The sequence below is a fragment of the Crotalus tigris genome, unplaced genomic scaffold, assembly GCF_016545835.1.
Source record: "Crotalus tigris isolate CLP2741 ecotype Arizona unplaced genomic scaffold, ASM1654583v1 scf7180000024472.5447098, whole genome shotgun sequence".
Lineage (NCBI taxonomy): Eukaryota > Metazoa > Chordata > Lepidosauria > Squamata > Viperidae > Crotalus > Crotalus tigris.
The window spans coordinates 3,352,887-3,380,597 of NW_024100643.1; the positions used below are offsets into that span (position 1 = coordinate 3,352,887).

General features: G+C 41.4%; 1 protein-coding gene across 1 annotated transcript in view; it reads left to right on the forward strand.

The window, feature by feature from the left end:
- IGF2BP1 (insulin like growth factor 2 mRNA binding protein 1) overlaps positions 1-27,711 on the forward strand; it is an 80,240-nt gene that overhangs the window by 36,657 nt on the left and 15,872 nt on the right. The window contains exons 3-9 of the mRNA XM_039333041.1: positions 10,439-10,487; positions 14,598-14,649; positions 15,918-15,981; positions 22,732-23,013; positions 24,557-24,691; positions 25,651-25,773; positions 26,368-26,503. Coding sequence (XP_039188975.1) covers positions 10,439-10,487; positions 14,598-14,649; positions 15,918-15,981; positions 22,732-23,013; positions 24,557-24,691; positions 25,651-25,773; positions 26,368-26,503 — 841 coding nt within the window. The remainder of the gene's footprint in view (positions 1-10,438; positions 10,488-14,597; positions 14,650-15,917; positions 15,982-22,731; positions 23,014-24,556; positions 24,692-25,650; positions 25,774-26,367; positions 26,504-27,711) is intronic.

Sequence of the window (27,711 nt, forward strand, 5' to 3'; positions counted from 1 at the left end):
AATGACAACAAGAGAGGCGATGATCCCCGAGCTTACGAGTATATAGATGGATGTGAGACTATTAGAAGCAATATGGTCAACTGGGGCCGGTAAACTGGTAATGCGTTCTATGAGCACATAAATTGCCGGTCTTATAAGCAGGCTTTCGAACCTCCGGCATTCCACTTTGACAACATCGGCAGTTAGCCGACAAAACAGTTGTTAGTTTATTAAACAGTTGTTTTTATATTTATCCTGGTGTTCGACTATTTTTCTCAACACACACACAATTTCCAAATAAAAATACCTTATTACTATGCCAATTACTCACCGATTTTGCCTGTCTTATTCTATAAATGATAATTAGTTGAGGATGATCCTTGGTGATGATTGGTTGCTGGCACTCGTGTTCTGAAGCCTTAAATGCTCATTGTTTGCTTATGCATGAATTTATCCTTCTGAAACATCAGGGGAGCATCTGCCTACTTGTTCATATGTCCAATCTTCCAGTCAGTTACTTCTGCTATTTCTCTTGTACTTTTCTGCCCTGACTCATGTGCTTTCTGGCACAATGCACTGCATTGCAACTGAGAATAGGCAAAAACAAGATATAAATGGCCTGAATGAAAACAGCTAAATCCAAGCACTATCTAAGTCCAGGTTCACATGGCTACTTCTAGTTAATAGAGACTTAGAATAACTTATACATGCTGAATATATGGGCATCCTTATCATAGTCGGTAGTACATGATGCTTAATTTGCAGTTTGTCCCTTTGTTGCCTGGATTGTTATTACAAATGTAGCACATGAGAAGGGGAGGCACAACTTTTTCCTCCCCAATTTAATTGGAATTAAAAACCTTCTGCGCTGTATTGGCACTTGTAGAAATTGTTACGTTTATGTGATGCGTTATAGTTCTGATTGCATTAATAAGAAGAAAGAAGCTTTTTCCAGCATGATGACTGAAGAATCCACCAGTGGGTTATTTCAGTCCTCCTGCCCAATCAGACTAAGTTGGGACCTTCCAGTTTCATCTTAATCTTTCACCCATGAGGACATGATAACCTCACTCTCAGTTTGTTTGGATAGCAGGTCAGACTACATATTAGAACCTTTGGGGGATTCTTCTTGAAATTGGGAGATTTAGTGGTGATTATTCCCTTCTTTAGGAGATCTGAATCCCTTTCCCCTTCCCTCAAGGGCTAGAGTAACCTTCCTCTCCAAAGGGGGGGTGGCTCTTCCCTGAATTCAGCAGTCTGCTGAGTTGTTTCCCAATTCATTGCTAGGTAGGAGTGGGGGGTGTTCCATTTGTTAAAGTTAGAGGGGAATTGAATATTTCCCACTCCACTGGTAAGTGCACATCTTTGCTGCCTTGTGGCCGCCATTTTGAGGCCACATGGCTTTGTCTCTAACCAGGCCCAGTTAGTCTTCCCTATAACAGCCGCCATTTTGGCTCCACGAAGCCCTGCTTTTCGCCGAAGTATTCTTCGGCTGAAGATCAGCTGATTGATTAAGTTTGAGTGCGATACAGGGGGAATATTGCAGAGACCTTATTCGCCCCTTCTCTGGTTGCCGCTGAAAGGGACGAGACTTTGTCTTACAGCAGTGAGCCGTTCGCGCCTAACAGCTGTTAGACATGACTCACTGAATTTAATTTTCGCACTCCGGAGCTCGTAGTCAACACAAAAGGCTCGAATTTTGTTTCTTCACTTTAGTTTACCTTCTGCTTGCTGTAAGAAACCGTTTGCTCCCATTCCACCATCCTCTCCCCCCTCCTCCCTTCTTCATCTGATCTCAAGGCGTCCGCCATTTTGAGGATCATTTCCACAGGGAAACCCAATAACACCAGACTAGGACGCCATTTTGTGAGCTTGCTCAAATTAACTTTCTGCAAGTATATTTTGTTTTACATAGTTGTAATGGTTTATTGACATATATATATATACATACAATGTTGAAGTAACTCTATCATTGAGCTTAAGTGTTTCAGGACCTATTATTTTCTATTGAAGACATCAGATCTCTACAAAAGTGTGGTATCATTGCTGAAGTGACAGTCTTTCAGGCCCTGCTTGCCAAATTGCCTATATTTGCCACTCTGCATCTAGTGGTTGCTTCAAGATCCTGACCATTGCCATTATTGTGAGACACGTGTGATTTTCGTCACCAATTTGGCCTCAGGTCCATTACTTGCCTTGGTGGTGAGTGCTTCGGGTGCCCAGCGTGAGCCAAGGTTAGCCAGTGGGCCGACTCACGCTAATCCACGTGCAGTCAGTCCCTCTTAAGGGGGGCCTCCTGACGTCTCTTGCAGAGCGAGTCAATTCCAGAGTCGTCTCTGGGGTGCATCTTGATCGATATGGCAGAAACCACTGAGCTACAGCTTTGGACACAGACAACACCTCCGTACAAGCTGAGTCGGCTTCCGACGCGCCTAGAGGTAAGGCCAAAGCCAAATCAAAGTACGGCAGAAAGGCTGGCAAGGCAAGCGATCGGCAGGCCGACCAAACACACAGAGCTCTGGAGAAGCAATTATCCCGGGCCTAACACTTGTCAGCTGAACGTGGTCACACACTTCCAACATCCACATCACCTAAGACGGGGATGCATCTACAGTCCACATCGAGAGCCTGGTCACCTGAGAATGTGCATCAGAAGGTCTCAACTCAGATCTTTGGTCAGGCAGGAACACCCCTCTTCGGGGAGGACCTTGATCTGCCCGGCCCATCAATGGCACCCACCGCTGCCATCATACCAACTGCTGTGGGGTTAAGGCTACCGCTGGAGCAGTCCTTCTCTGACCAGCTCCAGGTGTGGATATCACAGGCTGTGTTCCAAGCCATGGCATCATCGGGTCAGCACCAGGCGTCCCCCATGCCAGGGCCTTCTTCTGCACCCACCACCTCTGCTCAACCTACACTGGATCGTTAGGGATGGTTTCCCCATCCCATTCTCTTGAATCCGACTCTTCCATTGTTTCGGATTATGAGGAAGGTATGGACCATTGGTCTGATTGTGAGGAACCTACCCATGAGTCTCAGCTTATGGCAGAGCTTTTTAACGCATCGCTATTTCTTTCACTGTTGCACAGGGCCTGTGCAGCGAGTAAGATTTCCTCCGATCTGGCTCCAACCCACAACCTTCTCTGATCAGGACACTAATCCCCTGTTTGCTGAGCCAGTAGTCAAACACCTCCAAACCCCCTGTCCCCCATTATTCCTGAAGAACATTCAGAGGCAATGGGAATCACCTGCAGCTCCGCCAACCCAGGCAGCCACTGAGCGCAAGATAGTGGACATGGCAAAGAATTTGTCAGATTTATTGGAGGTGCCTAAAGTGGATGAGTCACTGGCTCTGCTTTTTTCGACAGCCAGTCTCCCGGCAGATGTCTCGGACGCCCTTAAGGCGGAAGATAAAAAATCAGAACTGGCCTTACGCAAGGTTCACTTGGCATCTGCATGGGCAGCAAAGGCCGCAACCTCCACTTCTTTCTTTGCCAGGATTTCCATTACCTGGCTCAGACAGTTGCAGGACAGAATTCCCCTGAAGGAGGTCAGGATCCATCAGGATTTAACCAAATTAATAGCTACATCCGAGTATATGGTGGATGTCTCCCTATATTCGGGCAAGCACTCAGCCCGAGCAATGGCCTCCAGCATAGTCGCTCGGAGGCTACTATGGCTTAAAAACTGGAGGGCTGAGAGCAAATATAAGTGGCGTGTGGCCACTGCTCCCTTCACGGGTGGCAGATTATTTGGGGAGGTCCTAACTCCATATCTCATCGAAAATAAGCAAAAACAAAAGGTTATTTCTCATTTGGCAAGGAGAACTAACAGACGCTTCCTCCCTTACGGTCGCTGTCAGTCCTTTCGGACTGGCACCACGACGGATCCTGGACAAACCTACCGACCCTAAGCCCCTAAGACTGAGTGCTCCTTTGACAGGGCAAGCTATAGGGACAGACTTCGGTACCAGCCCCAAAGTAAGCCTTTCTTTCGTGGCAGAGGGGGTCGCCCCTTCCGCCGTGGCAAGTGACTCAGAGGGGACACCCCCCATTGACGGCAGACTTACTCTCTTTATCCGCCAATGGGAAAGTACGACCACAGACTCCTGGGTTCTGCACACTATACGAGAAGGCCTGTCCCTGGAGTTCAAATCCATGCCAATAGACCACTTCATGTCTTGCCCAGCCCTGAGAAACTCAATAAAAAGAGAGCTCATGGAAGACGCCATTCAACACTTACTCAGCATCAGGGCCATAGAGGAGGTCCCTCTGAATCAGGCGGAACTGGGGTATTACTCCATTCTATTTGTAGTTCCAAAATCTTCAGGGGGTTGGAGAGCAATCCTCGACCTCAAGGGGCTGAACCTTCACCTTCAATACCGAAGATTCAAGATGCAGATGTTACAGTCTATTCTAAGCACATCAGGAGAGGGGATCTATTGACTTCAATAGATTTAAAAGAGGCATACCTACACGTTCTAATCCTCCTGGATCATTGCAGGTATCTGTGGTTCTCTTATCTCAACCGCCACTTTCAGTATAGGGCTCTACCATTCAGCCTCTTCTCGGCCCCCAGGGTCTTTACCAAAATCCTGGCAGTGCTGGTGGCTCATTTGAGGTTGGTCCCGGTACGGATCCAGTGTTATCTGGATGATATTCTGATCCAGTCCCTATCAGCGTCAACCGCCCAGTTGGATTTGGATCTCACAATTAGGACCCTCCAGAACCACAGGTTCTTGATAAATTTCAAAAGGAGCGAGACGACTCCTTTGACCCACCTGTTACATCTGGGCGGGGATAATAGACACGGATTCTTGTCACGTGTATTTGTTGGAGGAGAGGCGCAGGAACATCAGAGAACTAGCACTCAGGGTACGTAGAAGCAGGACTGTGTCATTGGCCACACTTTCTCAACTCCTGGGAAAGTTGATATCCTGTATAGCGATAGTACCGTGGGCCCGGCTACATACGTGGGCCCTTCAGTGGTTCCTGCTCCCGTACCAGAGACAACACACCAGTACATCCAACCAGTTGGTGCGCGTCCCTCGTCAGGTGTCTCTCTCTCTCTTGGCTGGTGGACTTCCTCAGACATGACCATGGACGCAAGTCTCTTCAGTTGGGGTGCACACCTCCAAACCCAGATGGCTCAGGGTCAGTGGTCACAGACAGACCTGAGGCACAGCATAAATTGGTTGGAGCTCAGAGCGATCCACTTAGCTCTCAAACATTTTCACACAGTAATCGAGGGGCAACATGTGCTGGTTCTAACAGACAACATGGCTGCAAAAGCTTACATGAATCGGCAAGGGGGCACCCGATTCAAGTCCCTCATGGCAGAGGCTTGGGCATTGGGCTCCTGGGCAGAGGAACACCTGCTCTCCATCAGGGCTGAGCATATCTCGGAAGAGGCAAATTGGCAGGCAGACTTCCTCAGCAGGTCGATAGTGGACCATTCGGAGTGGATGTTACACCCAGACATCTTCGAGGAGATCTCGGACAGATTCGGTCATCCAATCGTGGACCTGTTTGCCTCGCCGGGGAACACCCAGCTGCCCAGATTCATTTCTCGGGTCCCCTCTTGGGGAGCAGAGAGGGCGAATGCCCTATGCAGCTAGTGGCCGCAAGGCCTATTGTACACTTTTCCCCCACTGCCTCTGCTTCCAGCAGTTATCAGGAAGATCCTGGAGGAGCAGGCGGAAGTGATCTTTATTGCTCCTCACTGGTCCAGAAGACCATGGTTCGCAGACCTGGTGAATCTCTCAGCCTCAGCCCCGTGGAGGATTCCAGACAACCGAGTATGGTTGACGCAGGGGGATCTTCAGCATCCAGACCCCCCAATGGCTTCAATTGACTGCCTGGCACTTGAACGCTGTACCCTGACCAAGGAATCATATTCGGCGGAGGTGATCGATATGATCCAGGGTGCCAGGAGACCGGCGACTAACCGCATCTACGACCATACGTGGAGGAACGTCTGTTGCTGGTGCGACAAGAATCACGTGAGTCTGTCACAAGTAACCATTCCCAAGGTACTTGAATATTTAATGGAGGGCGTCAAGAAGGGGTTGGCGCCCAACACTATCCGTAGACAGCTAGCGGCTCTTTCCTCCGTACTGTCATGGGACTCCTCAAAATCCTTGTCTAGACACCCTACTATCCGGTCCTTCCTCAAGAGAGTCACTAATAATAGACCCCCAGTGGTTCATAGGTATCCTTCTTGGGACCTACCCCGGGTTCTTCAGGGACTAACTTCATCTCCCTTTGAACCACTTAGGACATGTTCCCTATGGTACCTATCACTCAAGGTCTCTTTCCTGATTGCAATTACTTCGGCTAGGCGCATATCGGAATTGGCTGCCTTATCGATCAGAAAGGACCTGTGCACCTTTCATGGGGACAGGGTGGTTCTTCGGCTAGACCCTTCATTTATTCTCAAAATAAACACAGTATTCCATAGAGCACAAGAGGTCATTCTCCCGGACTTCTGTCCTCGCCCATCACATGACTTGGAACGGCAATGGCACTTTCTTGACGTAAGGAGAGCCTTATGCTGTTATATCAAGCACACGGTGCTTTTCCTTAAGTCGGAAGCCCTGTTTGTTTCCTTTCAGCCTTCTTCAATGGGCCAAAAGGTGTCAGCTTCCACCATAGGTAGGTGGATCAGGGCCTGTATTGCAAGTGCGTACAGATCACTTGCCCTGCCCGTTCCTTCTCATGTGACGGCTCACTCAACCCTCAGTGCTGCCACAGTGGCGGCGTGGGCAACCTAGGCGTCCATTAAAGAAATTTGCAGGGCAGCGACATGGTCTTCACCTTCCCCCTTCATTAGACATTACTTTCTGGACAAATTTGCGTCGGCTGAGGCCGCTTTTGGTGGATGTATTTTACAACAAGTAGTCACACCATCAGGGGGACCGGCCCCAACTGAACCCCACCCATAGAACTCGGGAAGCTTTAGTACGTCCCATTGGTGGATTCTTCAGTCATCATGCTGGAGAAGGAGCGTTGGCTTACCTGAACGCCTTTTGTCACCATGATGATGAAGAATCCACGCCCTCCCATCTAGTGGTTAGTTAGGTCTGGGTTGGGGGCCTGTTCTTGTTTTTTTCTGGATACCTGCTTGAGAGTCATCATGTCAAACTGTTGTCATTGGCTACGCTGTCAATGAAACTGGGAGGTCCCAGACAAAGAGGGGCGTGACAACTTGACAACTTAGTCTGATTGGGCAGGTAACCCATTGGTGGATTCTTCATCATCATGCTGAGAAAAGGTGTTCAGGTAAGCCAACGCTCCTTTCTATCCCACAAAATATGATCTGAAAAAGGATTCCCCCACCATAATGAACATCTATACTGAATATTAAAAACAAGGACATAACCTTTTCCTCCCTGCTAGGTGTAGCACGTACTTAGGTCTGTCATACAAATGGGCACTGCAGATACCAATCACAGATTGGTTTTTGTTTTGACAATAAGAGAGATATTATGATTCAGAAAAAGAACGGAAAGGATTTGTGTTTTCTTTCTTACCCACTTGTCTTGATAATTGTATTAAATGATGTAGAAAGTTTGTTGGCTGGTTGATTTCCTGTCTTTATTATTTTTAAAAATAACTTGGAGCAGTGAACACATGCAGTACTCCTTCCTCCTCCTATTTTCCCCATAACAACAACCCTGTGAGGTGGTTTGCGCTGAGAGAGAGAAAGTGCCCCAAATCACCCAGGTTTTCATACCTAAGCAGAACTAGAACTCACAGTCCCTGGGTTTCTAGCTAGCATCTTAACCACTAGATCAGTGATGGCGAACCTTTTAGAGACTGAGTGCCCAAACTGCAACTCAAAACCCACTTATGTATCGTGGGTGGGCATGGCCCATTGGATGGGTATGGCCAATTGGGTGAGCGTGGTCAATTGGGTGGGTGTGGCTGCAGTGGTAATGGCAGACTGGGTGGGATTAAAAAGTTCAATCAACCAATTCCAATTTTGCGAGATTTTTTTTCCCGCGAGTAGTTGAAATTGATTGATTGAACCTTTTTTTTTTTTTTTGCACACGGTGGTGGAGGCCTAAAGCGAAAAGGTTTTATAAAACCCAGCTACAGGCCTAGGACTGGGGCGATGGCACGTGTGCCCACAGAGAGAGTTCTACATGCCACTAGTGGCACGCGTGGCATAGGTTTGCCACCACAGCACTAGACCAAACTGGTTCTTCTTAGGAAACTGGAGACCAGTCTCTTACAGATTATCTTCAATTTTTGAGTGTAGTAATCCTTCTTGCCTCTTAACTCACCTTCCAATCCAGTTTTTCTTTATGTTCAATCTTGGCACTGAAGAAAGAGGTGCTATCATCTTGCCAAGGAGAAGAAGAAAATGAATGATAGAAAATTGGATATGGCAAGCAGGAAATAGGAGAGAGGAAATTGAGATAGAAAGTTTTTTATTTTATTACTTTATACTCTTTTATTTCATGGCTCTGCAATTCCTTGAGGGACCCTATTTTTTTAAGATAATATGATGGTTAGAATAGGATTGTTGATGGATTTTGGAGAAAGATATAGAAAAAGAAAACTTTGGGGATACCATGGGAACCGGGGAAGCCTGCTGGATGGTTGCATTATGTTTAGGATGTTGTCCATTCTTCCACAGTGTTCTTTTTATTTATGATTACCATATATGCCGGCGTATAAGACGACTTCCGGAAGCGCTAAACTCGGCATCAAAGACGGGGGTCGTCTTATACACCGGAAATACTGGTAGTTTCCGGCGTATAAGACGACGTTCTAGGAAGGCGACTCGACGATAAAGACGGGGGTCGTCTTATACGCCGGGTCGCCTAATACGCCGGCATATACGGTAATAGTTTTTAAATAGTTCATATTTGTTTTTAACTGTTTTTGCTCTGTGTCCTCCCAGAGTCACATTTGTGAAATGGGCTGATATATAAATTTGTTGAATAAATAAATAAATAGAATAACTTGGGTAGTTATTAAGTTTAGATCCATGTGTATCACAGAGAAGAACAGCGAGACTCAGTTTGTTAGTTAGGCAAAAAGGAACTTTTACGAAGTTTTATAGGAAAGAGCTAAATAAACATCTTCCCCTCACCAAAATATTAAATGCTTCAATTTAATTCAGTGAAATCCATTTATAAGCTATCATAACATATTTCCTCTTTTGCATCAGTATAAACTATTTGTCCCTTAAATGATCACCCAAATGATTTGCTAATTTTTATCTAGAACAGTGATTCTCAACCTTTCTAATGCCGTGATCCCATAATACAGTTCCCCATGTTGTGGTGACCCCCAAGTGGGTGTGGCCACCAATAAGAGGGAGTAGGACAGCTAGGGAAAAGGGAAAAAAATGGCAGACAGCATGGTTTGGTGACCCCCATGAAATGGTCATTCGACCCCAAATGGGGTCCCAACCCAGAGGTTGAGAACCACTGATCTAGAAGAACTTGCAGTGTAGAGAAAGCTGCTTTCTCACAGTTTTTGTCAAGGGCAGTTATAATTCTGAGATAATACCCTATAAGAGAAGTTCTAATGCATTCTCAGTTTGTATATAAATTTATTTACTATCTTCAATATGAAACATTTGTGCTACTTGTAAATAAACCTCTTTTACTGAGCTGCCATGGTTGGATTGCAGACATCCAGAGAACTGTTAGATGGCAGCAGATGGTTAGAATTTTCTATATTCTTTGCTGACATCTAGGAGTCTTCTGTAGAGAATATATATGTACGAGTAATCCTTCACATATAACCACAACTGGGATCAGAATTTCCTTTGCCAAGCAAGTGGTTGTTAAAACGAGTCACACCTGATTTTACGAGCTTCATATTAAATGAATGACTGCAGTTTTTAAGTGAATCACATGGTTGTTAAAACCAGCTTTCTCTATTGACTTTGCTTGTCGGAAACCAGCTTGAGAAGTCAAAAATATTTTTTTTAAAAAAATCACATGATCCCCAGGAGGCTGCAACCCATTGTAAATACATGCCAGTTGCCAAACACCTGAATTTTGATCACATGCCTATGGGGATGCTGCAGTAAATGTAAGTACAAGGATATATTGTACCTCACTTTTTTCAGTGCCAGTTAACTTCAAATGGTTGCTAAACAAATGATTGTAAATCGAAGATTACCTATATTTCTACATGTATGTGTTTAATTTTATATCTAGATCTAATATATTTAATATACTTACACACATATAATTGAGAAGAGTACACATATTAATGAGAGTTTATCTTTTCCTTTGATTCTCTTTTCTGGTTTATTTTGTACTTTTAGTATCTTGATGTTCCATTTGTTTAGTAAATAAAACTAATGATCACCTGGACTTTTGTAAGGCAGCTCTTGTATACTGTAGCTATATTATTGTATGTAAATGATAGTTTCAAATTAAATTAACATGCTGTTAATTTAAATAATTTTCTTCCTCTTCTTTTCCAATTAGGAGCCGCAAAATTCAGATAAGAAATATCCCACCTCAGCTTCGGTGGGAGGTAAGTCTGATGATACGAAAGAGAATGTGGTCTTAGCACCCAGCCAGGAGTGGTTTTTGTTGTAATTCAAAGAGTTTTGTCTCTGACAAAATATAAGAAAATCTCCCTCTGGTTCCCATCTGTCCTCTTGCTGCGATACCTACTAGGAGAGAACAAGAAAAAATATGACTAGTTTTAACCAGATTTTCCAGTTACGTTGAGTTGTTCAAAATAAAGGCAAAATATAAATCTAATAATAACTCCTAGTTGATAGCTATTCCTTGTTTTCTATTGTATAAGGACGCAACATAGTTCCCTATCCCAAGACCATTAAACGGGCTACAGAATGTCATTGATCAAGAGTTATCTGATGTATAAATTGGCTTTAGAAAGGGGCGTGTTACTCGAGATCACATTGCCAATATTAGATGGATCATGTCACTCTATGGTGACACAGATTAACTTTAGGATCAGTAAGGGAGTTAGATAGGGATGCAGTTTATCCCCATTTTTATTTAATTTGTATGCTGAAGTGATCATCTGTAAATGAGATCTGGAACTGCCTCATGTTGGAGTGAAGTTTGGGGGAAGAACCATAAATAATTTGAGATACACAGATGATACAATATTATTGGCTGAAAATAAATAAGATCCAGAAACAATGATCTGGAAAATCAAGGATGAAAGTGAAAAAGTAGGATTGAGTCTTAACTTCAGTTAAACAGAGATAATGACCACAACTGCAGATGACATGAGATATTTAAAATCAACAAGGAAGCAATTTAGTTCAAGAATTTATCTTCCTTGATCAAAAATTGTTCATGATGGCAATTCTATTCCTGAAATCAAACACAGGATAACCTTAGGCTGCACTGCAATAAATAGTTAACATGAATAAGATCTGGAAGAACAGAGATATTGATATAAATATAAAAGCAGCCTAGTTAGAGCAATAGTCTTCCCTGTAATCAGGTATAGATGTGAGAGTTAGACATTAAGAATGGCTGATCCGAAGAAGTAGTGACACTTTTGAACTTGTTGCTGACTTAAATTATTCCATATACCATGGATTTAGCCATAACAACCGACAGAGTGGTGCTGAAGCATATAAAACTAGATACATCCTTGGAAGCCAAAATAACAAGATCACATCATGTATGCAAAATCATTGGAGAAATTAATGATGTTACCACTGATAATATCAAAGCTTATACAAAGATGAACATCCAACAACTGATAGAAGTGGTGCTTGACAAGATAGCTTGGAGAGCATTTGCCTATAAAGTCCCCAAGAGTTGTTTACTGAATGGTAAAACAAATCTTTCCTAAAAACTAAGTTCCCCTTTAGTGTCCAGTTTTTGAAATTATGAAGTTACTTATCTTTGTTTAGCCTTGTAAAAACCAAGATAGAATACAGGTAGTTCTTGAGATATGGCAGGCCATTTAATGAATGTTCGAAGTTATAATGCACAGTCCAAAAGCTACATATGAATCCGTTTCAAAGTTGCAACCCCTGCGGTGCCCCCATGGTCATTTGCCCTTATGACAGGTTACAGAGATACTACAGCACACAGTACTACAGTGATAGGATGCAATACAGAGAAGGCCCATAGGCTTTGGGGAACCCAAGGGGCAGGGAGCAGAGCTTGGGATATTTCAAAGAGTGGGCCTGAAACAGTTGCCTAGAACAAGAAGTGACTAGTACCCCATAATCTGAAATTTATTTATTGTGATAGGAATCAACCTAGACACTCTTTCCAGATTCCCACTAAGAATAGTTAATTGCAGAAACATTTTAATAATTTCATTGTGAACTTTGCCTTTTTTCTTCATCACAACAAACTTAAAATAAAATGGGATCTAAAGTGGGAATCACTTGCTGCAATGAACTGAGTGTTTATCATGTTTATCACTTATAATCCAAACTGTTTCAATATTAAAGTGTGTTCACCTTTCCAAATGTTGTAGAAGAAGACATTTTGGATTTGTTTGTTGGCTCAGGTAAAGGCAAATGCAGAAAGGTCTATAATAATGTATAGTGACATTATTTGGATTTGCACTGCCAGTTGAAAGCCTTGGCTGTCTCTAGTTTTTGTTCTTTGTTATACATTTTTGGGGAAAAGTAAAAAATACCATGTTTCCCCCAAAATAAGCCCAGGTCTTAAATTTATTTTTGGTCCAAAAGACCCATTAGGGCTTATTTTGGGGGGTGTCTTATTTTGCAGGCAGAGGCAGAGGCGTGGAAAGGAGGAGGTAGGGCTATTGCAGGTGGGGCAGCAGACCTGCTGGAGGACCAGGTTGGAAAGCAGGGCCAATCACAGGAATACAGAGTTTTGCATGGTACAAGTGAGGTAGAAGATACTTTTATCGCACCAAAGCCATTTAGTCCGAGGTGATCAGTGAATGTGGTTTCAGCTTTTACGCTGTCCCTTGACTATAGAAAGGATCTAATTCAGGGATCACTCCCCTTTTCCTTTAGCACAGCCCAACCAAGCTCCCCGCGCTTCTTTCTAATTCTGCCTCAAAGCCTCTGCGATTCAGTTCTCTCTCCACCTTCCCAGCATGCAGTCCTAACCCTGCCCCTTCCTTCAACTACCTCCTCCTCATCTACCTATTTCCACCCACGAGGATCAGGCTTTCTTTCTTGTTGTTTGTTTTTCTCCGTTTTCTTTTGTTTTTCCTCTGTTTTCTTGCATGGCTTTGAGGCAGAAGCTGGGTGAGCTTCAGTTGCCAGGTATGGCATCTCAATACTGTCGATTTGCTGCACTGCAAAAGTTTTCCTTGTTTACTTTCTCAGCACCAGAACACGCCCCATTCTGAAACGAGAGGGGAGCACCGCCCATTGGCTTTGGCTTATGGGAGGGCTCCGCCTGGTTTGGCAATTGGCTTATGGGAGGGCTCCTTTTCAGGCTGGTGAATGCTGGGTGCTGAAGTTCTGTCTGATTTAGTGAAGTGAGGTTTAGCAGGCCAAGATCCAATCCAACGTGTGTGTGTGTGTGTGTGTTGGAAGGAGGGAGGGAGGAGAGCAATCCGATCCAACCTCTGTGTATGTGCCTGTAAGAGAGATCTGATCCAACCTCTGACCCAGCTCACATCGCCAGCAAGTGCTGCGGACAGTGCAGATTTGGCAGGCTGCTGCCGTCACTGCTGCTGCAATGGAGCAAGCCTGACTCCTCCTGGGAGTCCGGGGCCACAGCGTGGCTCCACCTGTTGAACCTCACTTGGACAGAACTTCAGCACCCAGCATACACCAGCCTAAAGAGGAGCCCTCCTGTAAGCCAATCGCCAAACCGGGCGGAGCCCTTCACTAAGCCAAAACCACTGGGCGGTGCTCCCCTCTCCTTTCAAAATGGCCCATGTTCTGGTGCTGAGAAAGTAAACGAGCAAAACATTTGCAGCACACAACTCATAGTATCGAGATACCACACTTGGCAATTGAAACTCACCCAGCTGCTGCCTCAAAGTCATGCTAGAAAACAGTTCCCAAGAAGAACAAGCAAGGAGAAAGAAAGCCTGCCCCTCGTGGGTGGGTAGTAAATGAGGAGATGGTAGTTGAAGGAAGGGGGCTAGGGTTAGGACTGCATGCTGGGAAGCCGGGGAGAGAACTGAATCGCTGAGGCTTTGAGGCAGAATTGGAAAGAAGCGCGGGGAGGTTGGGGCGTGCTGAAGGAAAAGGGGAACGATCCCTGAATTAGACTCTTTCTAGTCAAGGGTCTGGGTAAAAGCTGAAACCACATTCACTAGTCACCTCAGACTAAATGGCTTTGATGCAGTAATAGTATCTTCTATCTCATTTGTACCATGCAGAACTCTGTAGTTCCTGTCCCTCCCCCCCAGCTCCCCCCATCCCCTCCTGGGCTCCCTCATGTTCCATGCGAGAGACGTCAAGCTGGCCATACACCCCACCCCCACCCCTTAGGTAACCACAATGCTATGACTTTTGGGGTAGGATTTATATTAGGTCCAACTCCCAAAATCAAGCTAGGTCTTATTTTCGGGAAAACACGTTCCCTCTTCAGGTTTGTGTTGCTTTGTATAATTTTTTAAGCATGTCTTAATCCCTCCCTCTTTTCTATGTATCTGTGTCTGTGTATGTTTTTAACTGAGTAGGTTTGTTTTTTATCTAAATAGGTCTTGGATGGTTTGCTGGCTCAGTATGGTACTGTGGAAAACTGTGAACAAGGTAAGTTTTCATGAGAAGGTTTGGGAAATAGAGGTAGTCCTTGATTTAGGATGGAACCCCCCCCCCGCTCCAAAAATAAAGGTACTTATGATCCAATTCTGAACAGCCAGACCCTGCCCTTCTAACAGTAACATGACAGTATTTTGGGCAAGCAGCATCCAGCCCACATTTATGGTCACATGACCACAATTTATTATCTTTTTGCTGAAAGACTCCATAGCAAACAATAGATTTGCCTAATGACCACTGCAAAAAAAAAAAAGGTTATAAAATTAGATCAGTCATGTGATGACACACTTTATGCCTGTCATGACATAATTGACAAGTTCTGTTGCAGTCGTAAATTGAGGAATACCTGTATATCTGCGTCTATCTTAGTGCCACAGATTGAAGGAGGAACAGCTAGCTTAATCCTAAATTTGTTTACTCCAAAATAGCTTCAATGAACTCATGGAGAGATACTTGTGAGGAAATATCTTTGTGTTGTTAGTCGATTCTGATTCATCTAATCCTGCATGTTTGCTTACAGCGTGTTCCATCTCATTTTCTCAGCTGCTGTTAGTATTTTTTAAAAATAAAATGTATTTATTTTTGTCTAAGCAAATACATTTGTTACATGCATTTAATATACCTTAAGATATATTTAATATAGTTTTGGAATCGAGACCAATGCTTGGACATTCTGAAAGAACAAAAATCATCGGGCAAAAGTTAGTTCCAATTTGCACATTAGCATAGAAGATAAGGATGTGGTCAGCTTGTATTGGAGTTCTCAAAATTAAGTTGCGAAGCATCTCTATGTGAGATCAGCATATTGCCAGAACATTGCTTTCTCCACCATTTATTGTTTTCCCATACTCAGGAACTCAAGTAATGTTGGGGAAGTCAAACTCTTTACTGCTGCATACGAAGGAAGCATTCATGAGATCTTTAATTCCTTGAGATGAAAAGATGGAGTATAGTTTAATTGTAATCTTAAAAAAATTGATTATTAATCAGTACCTGGATTAAAATGTAAAGCTAAAATAAGGATTTCTAAATAATGATGAGATAAATAATGTAATAGCCTATTTTTCTCATATACTTAAGCTACAATGAGTGAGAGGTTCATACATCCCACTAATCCAAAAATAAACAAGTCCATATTACATGTTTTTAGTATTCTTGGAAAAGTGAAGATTTAGCTACTAATTCTAAGCTATTTAAACCATAAAGTGCATTTTAACTAAATTAGATACATTTTTCTTTCTTTCTTTTTTACTTGCAAGTGAATACGGATAGCGAGACAGCAGTTGTTAATGTCACCTATTCTAACCGGGAACAGACCAGACAGTAAGTTTAAAGTTTTATTAGTTATAAGTGTTTCTGGTTTGGTATTTTTGTGTGCGTATATAACCCTGCACAGAATACTGAACTCAAAGCTAGCAGAAAGGTATTTATATTAGCTTTATATTCTGACAGGTTGTTAGATCTGCAACATGTTTATGATTTATTTATCAAAGAATCTGTGTCTCACCTAATTATAGTTTATCACTTGTATGTAAGATATCCTTAATCAGTGCTTCTCTGAAATCTTGGACATGATCAGGGAAGGATTCTCTTAATTACATATTTCTCTTTCTGAGGCTGAAATATTCTAAGAGAATTTTTTTTTAAAAAGGAGAACAAATAGAGGCTTGCAATCAAGGTATATATTGTTAGATATCACTTATTTTTGTCTGAATATATTGTTCCATTCTCAATTGGAAGAGGAGGAAGTTCTTACAATCCTAGATTAAAGCCTTGTCACATATCATCATCACCATCGCTATCTTCTTTGTGGAGCAGTCCAGGAGTTCTTGCAGAAAAAGGTACTTCAAATAGTTAGAGAGAACTTGTTCTCTAGTAAGTGCATGTAGGATTGCTGCTTTAATTGAATATTGTTTTTATGATTACTTAATGGATGTTTCTTTCATCAAACAACAAAACAGTTCTGATATGATCTCTGGCAAATTCTGTGATGTATTAAATCTTATTTAGCCATCTAAAAGTAAATGTTTCCTGTACAGAATTATTTGCTCTCCTTTCTTACTGCTCCACTATGTGGAGGCAATGTGTAGAATTCATGGAACTTACAGGAGAATTTTAAACCTAGGTCTCAGATGACAGATTTTAACAGAGTGGCAAATGTACATGGGATGATGCTTGGTTGCATATCAGATTGTTTCATGCTGGGTTATAGTTAATGTTAACACCCCATCTATGGTTAGCTTTATGAACTGCAGGCCATTATCAAAGCCATTTACAATCCTAGATGTCTTTGAGTTGTTCTCCATTTAAGGAGCTCTCCCTACAGTTTGGGAGCCATTAGAAAATTAATCCTGCATAGTTTTTGCTGCCCTAATTCCCAGTCGCAATTGCCTCTGTTCTAGCTTGCAGCTGGGGGGAGGGGGGTGCCAGTACCCTCATTTTCTATGCAGCAAAGGCTGCCCTTCTAGGCAGGTTCAGACAAAAGGAGACACATTTATTTTATATATATATATGTGTACACTTTCTAACTAAAGGAATTTTTAACATGATAAAAATACTTATTTTAGAAAAGAAGTAAAGTAAAAATAGTGATGAATCAGACAGAAAATAATAAGGAAATAGAAAAGCAGCTTCTGATCTTATAAAGTTATAAATGCAATTATACTTTGCCCTCTGTCTTTAAAATTGCATCATAATTTCCTTCTTCCCATAGTCTGCTGCAAAGGGAGGTGAGTTTAAAGAATTATACATATGCTTTCCTGTGCCCCAGTCAGGATAAGCTTAGCCATCTGTCATTACTCAGTGCTCCTTGTGATGGCAGAAAGGTCTGCTCTACTGCCACCCACCCACAGTGTTTGTTAACTATTAATCTAAAAACAATAGGACTATCAGTGCATGTAGCATATATATGTGTGTGGACAAAAATACGAACCTTGCTGTCAAGCAAAATCAAGCTTTTAATAGCGAGTGCCACACAAAGTGCACTAACCAAATAGGTGGTAAGACAATAGGGGAACTCAGGCACCACACAGGTTATGTAGAAATTAAACACAGGGTCGGTAATAAAGGACTCAAATGTCTATACACCAGTGTACAGAGTATGAACAGCAAACAGGGTGAACGAGAAATTCAGGTCAATGAGGGCAGATATGATATTGTTGCCATTACAGAAACATGGTGGGATGAAATCCACAAATGGAACACACAGCTAGAGGGATTTAAATTATTTAAAAGAAACAGACCAAATAAAAGAGGAGGTGGAGTTGCTCTCTATATAAGAAATAACTACATCTCCACAGAAATAGAGCACAACAATGATGAAAATTGTCTTGAATGCATTTGGGTCAATATAAAAGGGAGAAAAAATGACATTGCCATAGGTGTATACTATAGGCCACCCAACCAAACACAGGAAATAGATGAACCTTTTGCTAGTCAGCTAACTAAGGTATGTAGGAAGCACATCACCATAGTAATGGGGGACTTTAGTTACCCTGACATCAACTGGGAGACAAACTCTGCATCAAGTGGAAGATCAAACAGATTCCTGACAAACCTAGCAGACAACTTTGTCTCCCAAAAAGTAGAGAAGGGAACTAGGGGATTAGCCATTTTGGATCTAATTCTCACTAACAGAGATGAAATGATAGAAGGCGTTGAAGCCACAGGAACCTTGGGAGGTAGTGATCATGCAATATTGGAATTGAACATTATGGAAGCACAAGCAATTGAACATAGTCAAACTAGAGTCTTGGACTTCAAGAAAGCTAATTTCAATAAACTTAGAGAGGGCTTGGGAAGGATTCCATGGATGAGAATCCTCCAGGGGAAAACAACGCAAGAAGCTTGGGAAATTTTGAAAAACAAGATAATAGAAGCCCAGTCTAGCTCAATACCAACGAAGAGGAAAAATAACAGCTCTCAAAAGAAACCAGCATGGCTGCATAAAGAACTCTCTGACAAATTGAAAGATAAAAAGGACAAGTATAGAAAGTGGAAAGAGGGGCACATAACTAAATCAACAAATAGCCTGAGCCTGCAAAGATGAAGTGAGGAAAGCCAAGGCTCAAAATGAACTAAGTCTTGCGACCAAAGTCAAAAATAACAAAAAAAGCTTCTTTCAACATGTAAAAAACAAGAAAAAATGAAGGAAATGATTGGTCCATTAGTGGGTGAAAGTGATAAGAAGGTGACTAGCAATAGGGAGAAAGCAGAATTATTTAACTCGTTTTTTGCATCTGTCTTTACACAAAGGGAAAAAACAGACCAATCTATCAAAAATAGTGCCATAAAAACAGTATAGAAACACAAGTTAAGATAGGCAAGAAAATGATAAGTGAACACCTGTCCAGCCTAGACGAGTTTAAATCACCAGGACCAGATGGATTACACCCCAAGTTCTCAAGGAACTGGCAGATGTGATCTCAGAACTACTGAACTATATTTTTCAAAGATCTTGGAGCACTGGAGAACTACCGGAGGACTGGAAAAGAACTGATGTAGTTCCCATCTTCAAAAAAGGGGAAAAAAAGGACCCAGGAACTTACAGACCTATCAGCCTGACCTCAATACCTGGGATGACTATGGAAAAGATAATCAAACAACGAATCAGCGAACACCTACAGGCAAACCAAGTCATTACTAAAAACCAACATGGGTTTGTCAAAACCAGATCATGCCAGACAAACCTTATTGCATTCTTTGACCAAGTGACAAAATTAGTGGACCAGAGGAATGCTGTGGATATAATTTACTTGGACTTCAGTAAGGCATTTGATAAAGTAGATCACAACCTACTACTTGAGAAGATAGAAAAATGCGGGGTTAGACAGCATCACCACCAGATGGATCCGTAGCTGGCTGACTGGCCGTACTCAGCGTGTGGTCCTCAATGGAACCGCATCTACATGGAGGGAAGTGTGTAGTGGGGTGCCCCAGGGCTCTGTTCTAGGCCCAGTGCTCTTCAACATCTTCATCAATGATTTGGACGAGGGGATAGATGGGGAACTCATCAAATTTGTGGATGACACCAAGCTGGCAGGAATAGCCAACACTCCAGAAGACAGGCTTAGGATACAGGAGGATCTGGACAGATTTGAACACTGGACGCTATCTAACAAAATGAAATTCAATGGTGAAAAAAGTAAGGTTCTACATTTAGGCAAGAAAAACCAAATGTACAGGTATAGTATAGGGATTACCTTGCTCAATAATAGTAACTGTGAGAGGGATTTCAGAGTCCTAGTGGACAATCACTTAAATATGAGCCAGCAGTGTGCTGCAGCTGCCAAAAAGGCCAACACAGTGCTAGGCTGTATTAACAGAGGGATAGAATCAAGATCACATGAAGTATTAATACCACTCTTCAATGCCTTGGTAAGGCCACACTTGGAATACTGCATCCAGTTTTGGTCACCACGATGTAAAAAAGATATTGAGACTCTAGAAAGAGTACAGAGAAGAGCAACAAAGATGATGAGGGGTTTGGAGGCTAAAACATATAAGGAATGGTTGCTGGAATTGGTATGTCTAGTTTAACAAAGAGTTTCTAGTCACACCTCCAGACCGATTCAACAGTTGTTCAGTTTCCAGGGATTCCATAAAACGCAAACTTATGCAGGAGGCCATCCAACAGCTGTTGGATATTCAAGCCATAGAACCGGTTCAACCAGAATACAGAGGCAAGGGGTTTTACTCCGTCCTCAAGACCTCAGGAGGATGGAGGGCAATCCTGGACCTCAAAAATCTCAACCGTTACATAACATACAATAAATTTATTGGTGGATTATCTTTAGATAATTGGCTATCTTCAAATTTAATTACTCTCCTTTACCAAATTCCCCATAGATACTGAGATCATTTAGGATCTCAAATCAATTTAAAGGGTGTAGCAGTGTTCCAATATCTCAGGGGCTGCCACAAAGAAGAGGGAGTCAAGCTATTCTCCAAGGTGCCTGAAGGCAGGACAAGAAGCAATGGATGGAAACTGATCAAGGAGAGAAGCAACTTAGAATTAAGGAGAAACTTCCTGACAGTTAGAACAATTAACCAATGGAACAACCTGCCTCCAGAAGTGGTGAATGCTCAACACTGGAAATTTTTAAGAAGAGAATGGACAGCCATTTGTCCGAAATGGTGTAGGGTTCCTGCCTGAGCAGGGGGTTGGACTCGAAGACCTCCAAGGTCCCTTCCAACTTTATTATTGTTGTTGTTGTTGTTGTTGTTCACATAGAGACCTAGCAAGTTAACAGAGGAGCTCAGAAGAAATATTTCAAAGGGATTTTTAAAATAATATTTCAAAAAGTCATACAGTCACCCTGTCCAAACCAAAATGACTAGAGTCACAGGAAATATAGAGCATGTTTGTACCAATATAAAGTGGTCAAGGTAAGATTGGCTGTGTTGTTTGCTTAAGGTGGAAAACATTACATCAAAACAGCTAAGGATGGTAAGGCTGCCTCGGTTATGGCTGGATTCAATATGAAAGTAATGATTTCAGGACATGACAGAAAAAGAGATTTCCAGTGTATGCCTGCCTTGTTTAGGTCCACTTGGAGAAAGGCATTTTGTTCCCTTTGATCCCCTGAATGATTTTTAGTTTTCCAAATGTGTTAGTCACCTATATTTAAAAGAATGTGATATATTAAGAATAGAACTAACAGAAAAAGTGTGTGAAGAAACCTTAAAAGTGTTGTTATATAGAAGTTATTTAATCACCCAGACATAGATGACATAGAAATAACGACAGTAGTAGTAGTAGTAGTAGTAGTAGTAGTAGTAGTAATAGTAGGTACAATCCCAAAACAACTGGAGCACCACTTGAACATCATTGTCCTTGACAAATTTGCCATCATTCAGTTGCAAAAAGTGGCCTTACTGGGAACAGCTTTCATCTTGAGGTGATATCTGATATCTGTAACACAACAAATATCCACCTTTGCTTACCCCAGGTCCTTGGTAAGGACTTGATAGGTAGACAAAAATGCCAAACCCAGTCTAAACATCTGGCTAACTGTGCGAATAATAATCATAACAGCAACAATAATAATGTGGAGACAGCAGAATAGAAAAGAAAGAATTGGAGAAAATCACAAAATACCAAGACCTACAAGCAGAAGTAGTATGACTGGCAAAGCAAAGATAGTGCCAATAATGATAGGTGCCTGGGTGCAATCTCAAAACATTTAAAGTACCACTTGAACACCACTGGCATTGACAAAAATGCTATCAGTCAATTGAAAAAGGCAGTTTTACATTCTTTGACAAATATCTTTATCATCATCAAACAACATTCTATCCCAGATCCTTGGGAAAGACTCGATGGATGGATAAAAATGCCCAATCCAGTCTAAGCATCTGACTGATTGTGCGATGAAATATAATAACGATAATTGAAGGAATTAATAATGAACTATTTTTTTCCATGTGTTACATTTTCCTTTCGTTTTGGCAAAATAAAGGAGCAGACGGGAAAAAAGATTGCATTGGAAAAGATAAAGCAGCATTGATTGTGAGATGGGAAGGTGGTTTTCAGTTTATCAGTTTAGAAAAGGCTTAGTTCACCTACTATACTATGATTTTAAATAGGTTCGTTGGCTTTTCTTTATTCTTCTTTGTATATGATTGATTTTGATGTAACTTACTTATTCCTCATAACATATATCCAAGGTTGGCAGCAAAATGCCCATACCTTTTCAAATGAGAGAAATTGCTAAATTTTGCAAGCTTCTATTTTTTCACATATGAACTGATGCTATTCAGTGAGAATGGTGAAAAAATCCTTTTAGGATATTTTTTCTAAAAATTCTTTGACTTCTTTTGCAAACTTTGGCATGGCTTCTAGATTGCTGGGTTGGATTTGGGGATAGATGGTGTTCTTTATTCTACATAAGTGTTGGATTCCTAAAGTAGGCTTCAGCACTGATATATAAGATACAACTAAGATATTTAATAATAAAATCGCTAGCCCAGGGCTGATGGTGACCTGCCCCTTTAAAATTTCTCCCTAGCCAGCATAACCTGCCCTGTAAACAGATTAGTCCTCCTTCCATTTTATCTTTCTTTCTTCTCCAGAGCTATCATGAAACTTAATGGACATCAACTGGAAAACCATGCATTGAAGGTCTCTTACATACCTGATGAACAGACTGTGCAGGGTGCAGAGAATGGACGTCGAGGTGGTTTTGGAACACGGGGTGCCCCACGGCAAGGTTCTCCTGTGGCTTCAGGAGCTCCTGTGAAACAGCAACCAGTAGATATCCCCCTTCGGCTTCTTGTTCCTACCCAGTATGTGGGAGCCATTATTGGTAAAGAAGGTGCCACCATCCGCAACATAACCAAACAGACACAGTCCAAGTAAGATATTGTTTTGGTAGGAGCACTTTAGCTGCTTTTTCACATGTTGCTAAATTCCATACAGGGCATAAAGCAAATCCAAACTAGAAAATTACATTTTGGCTTATGCTCCACCTATACATGGTATCTAATTTATGAGATTTCCCATAATCAGTTTGAAATTTGGATTGAAATGGGTTTCCTATCCTGGTTCATTGTTCAAAATTGGCAACCGAAAAGGAAAGTGAAAAGTCTTCAGAAAACAAAAAAATTCCTTTCCAAGGTCAAGATGAGGCCAATGTGAAAGAGGCCAACCTTAATTAAAATTACAGGAAAGCAGCTAGGAGACAAAGAGAAAATAAATGTATCCTCAACAACCCAACTCAGATATAAATAAGCAAGAATCTGAATTTTGGACACTATTCTTTAACAGAAAAATTTATATTTCCCCTGCTCTTCTTTCAAGGAATATATATTGCTGCCTCTCCCTTTTCCTATAGTATTCCCACACTATATAATATTGCTGGGATGCATAGTGACCATAGTAATACAACAAAAATTTGAAGCAAGCATTACACAGCTACAATCCAAACTCAAATCCAGTGTCTGTGTCCTCCAACTCTGGTGAACATTTTATAGTTTGGAGTTCCAAAAGATCTGCAGGGCATCAGATTGTACAAAGTTGTTTTGTATTACTCTGATTTCAAGTTTCGTTCTTTGTTCTCTTTCCTATGAGGATGAATTGGGAGTTATTTGATTTTCAGCATTTCTGTTGCTAATTTTTTTTTTTTAAAAAAAGCACAGTACAGGATTTGGATGATATTATTAAACTATGGATAATTTGAAAAGGGAGCTTATAATGTTGCCACAGCTATGTTGATAAACTGGAGCCCATATGCCTCAATGTTCTTTATGTATATGTTCAGCACTGCATCCAAAAATGGCCACTATGCTAAAGAAGTCTTGCTGTAACAGAGATTCTCCAGCATGACAAGTGGAGAATCCACCAATGGGTTAGCTTTGTCCTCTGCCCATAGAGACTAAGTCAGCCAAGTTGTCTCCTAGTGTATGTTCTTCTAGCACCTACATTTATATTTTTATCACAGAATCAGGCATTTTCAAATTCTATTACTTGGATTTTCATGTTGTTTTACTATTATAATAACTGTGACTACTGTTTTTTATTCTTTTATACTGTTTTACTTTTCTAATAAAATGCTTTCATTAATTTGTAGATTACTCAGTGGCCTATATTAGGCTATCTAGAGCAGGGGTCTTCAAACTTGTCCTGGTTGAGGAATTCTGGGAGTTGAAGTCCACAAATCATAAAAGGACCAAGTTTGAAGACCCCTGATCTAGAGGAAGTGAATAAAATTAAAATACATATGCACCCAAATTGGGAATAAATGAGAAATGAGGCATTGGAGATATTTTGTAAAGAGAAGGATTACAAGATTTTGAAGCAACTTATGACCTTTTAATCAGTTTCTGATTCCTTGGATGTATATCATTATTTATATGTTCAAACTGAGTGATTTCTTGCTTTTCTTTGAATCCACCCTAGAATTGATGTGCATCGGAAGGAAAATGCGGGGGCGGCAGAGAAAGCAATAAGCATCCATTCAACTCCAGAAGGCTGTTCTGCTGCTTGCAAGATGATCTTGGAAATCATGCAGAAGGAGGCAAAAGACACCAAGACGTAAGATAGGTCATTGTTAGTGCCAAGATTGGCGAGGCTTTTTAGGAAGGCTACCCAGAATTTTTTTTCTAGCATTGCTGCATGAGATCCTTTCTCATTAAAGGCCAAAATTGAAAATGGAAGGTTCTGTAGCCAGTTTGTTTTGCTTCTGACTGCTTGCTACTACTTTTTTTTTTTTTTTTGCTTTTACAAGTCAGTTGGATTTCTTGGATATTATCTATGTGAAGGAGCTCAGTAGATATATTGGCTCCTTTAAGATATATACCTGTATACTTCTTGTAGTTTTTGCTCCCTAGTTTTGAAATTCAGAAAAAACTATGCAAGTTAAGAATAAGACAAAAGTTTATTTAAATGTAAATAGAGTGATGAGAGCATATTGGCAAGCCCCTTTGAGAAATGAAAGTTTCTTTTGCCGCTTTCTTTTTGTGATCAAGCAATAACTGCTCCAAAGAAAGAGTCCAGCTGCGATCCGACATTGCAATAGCTGGAAGGTCCTATTGCTCTCAATACAATAAACTGGGGAATAAGACTGGAAGTAGCAGCCTAATACAGGTTTAGGAAACACAGATGGTCCTCACTTAGTGACAGTAGTTGGGACTGGCAGCCTGGTTGTTATGTGAAGCAGTCACTAAGTGAAAACATGACTGTGAATATGATATTACTTCAACTTCATATTTTTGTGAAGATCTTAAATACAGGTATTGGTTGCAAAATTATTTTTTCATCATTGGTAACTGCAAAGAGTTGCTGTACAAGGCAGTTGCTAAACAAGGACTGCCTATAGATCCATCTGGTCCACTTTTATTGATACCAACTGCCTGACTAGGGTTTTCCGCTGTTTTAGATAATCTTTATATCCTTATTGGAAAGGCAGGTGATTGAAATGGGAGACTTCTGCATGCCCAGCAAACAATTTGCCACTGAGTTTTAATTCACTTAACTTATTTTTCATACTCAAGTGCTGATGAAGTACCTCTGAAAATCCTAGCCCACAACAACTTTGTAGGACGACTGATTGGCAAGGAGGGCCGCAACCTGAAGAAAGTAGAACAGGACACAGAGACAAAGATCACCATCTCCTCGTAAGTCTTTGTTTTTTCTTACCTTACTTTTAATACAGTTGTGAACTTTTTGGCTTTCCTATTCTGATGGAGAATATACAAGCAATCTGTGTTTGTGTGCATATAATACAATCCTGCTTATCCCCTGGCTCCCATGTGCCAGCTTTTTTGACAAGTAATCTTCTGCTTCAATAACATATACACAAACTTCTGAATGGGTGCCTTGGCCCTTGAATCCATTACAGTTGATGTAGAAGGCAAAAGGCTTAAACAGAATTGGATATGATTACGGGAGCAGAGAAAGCTCCTTTGCCTTCTAAATATTTTGGAGGAGCAAATTGTGGATTTTTGTCTCCCAGCCTGTGGCCATTATATATCAAAAAGATTGCCTCATATGTAGGAGTTCCTGTGATCCATGCCTTTCCTTGGAAAATAATGCCAGAGTATGTAACAGTACTACCTACTTTTAAATGAATATTGCTAGAATTATATGACAAAGAAGATTCTTGGGGTGCTTTCTTTCATAAACTGGTTGAATTGAATGCAGAAATCCGAAAGATTTCCCAGGCAGGGGTTTTTGACAGAACCACTTTTTGTTCTGATGTTCCCACTCAGCCTTCAGGATTTGACATTATACAACCCTGAAAGGACTATCACTGTGAAAGGCTCCATTGATAATTGCTGCAGAGCAGAACAAGAAATTATGAAGAAAGTGAGGGAGGCTTATGAGAATGATGTAGCAGCCATGAGTGTAAGTGTGTTTGTACCTATTTTGTTTCATTCTTTAAGATTCAAATGTGTATATTGTACCCTATATGACAGAGGTTTAGACTGTCTGTATTGAACGGTTTACCATCAAAAGACCCTACCATTATTAACATCATTTGCTCTGAGATAAATCTCCTTCATTGAAGTAATAAGGAACTGAATCTAATCCAAGTAGGAGAAAATATTGGTGAAATTATTGGGAAGATGTACATAACTGGCAAAGTGTGCAAATTTTATCCCTTTCATTGCACACTCACCTCATCCTGCTCTGTAGATTCCTTGGTTTCCCAGTCTTAATTCCCGAGAAGGAATTATGAAGAAATATCTGTCCTATAACATTTTCCAACTGGAAAGGTTCATAGGCAAAAGAGGCTACAGAATAGTCCTTGACTTAAACCACAACTGGAACCAGAATTTTCATTGCTAAGCAAGGTGATTGTTGAGTAAGTTGGGCCCAATTTTATGATCTTTTTTTATCACAGTTAGGTAAATCACTGCAGTTATTAAGTGAATCACATGGTCGTTCAACAAATTTGCCTTCCCCTATTGACTTTGCTTGTTGGAAGCAGTCTGGGAAGGTCACAAATGGTGATCACATGACATTGTAAATATATGTCAAGCGCCTAAATTTTGACCATGGGGATGTTACAGTGGTTGTATTCGCGAGGTCTGGTTGTAAGCAACTTTTTTCAGTGTTATTGAATGGTATTGAATGTAGCTTTGAATGGTTGCTAAATTATTGGTTGTAAGTTGAGACTACCTGTACAAAGTAATGGGAAGATATATAGCAGAGAGTAACAACCTAATCCTTCTTGGCATGGGGCCTGGTTATTTGAGAAACTACCTCCCTTCGGTTCTTTCTGTCCACCTGTATATTTGAGCAGAGAGGACATGCTGCAGATCTCTTTAATTAAATGATGCCATCTTGTGGGACAAAGGAGATGTGCCTTCTATGTTATGGCCCCCATCTTCTAGAACAGCATCCAGAACCCCTCTTAAGACCTGACTCTGTTCCTACACCTCAGGGGTTAATGCGTTTGCTCTACATTTGGAGAGTAGCGGGTTGTCGTATTTGTTGTTTATTCTAGTTGTTTTAATCTAGGCCAGGGGTCTGCAACTTTGACAACTTTAAGACTTGTGGACTTCAGCTCCTAGAATTCCTCAGCCAGCAGAATTCCTCAGCCAGTTTTT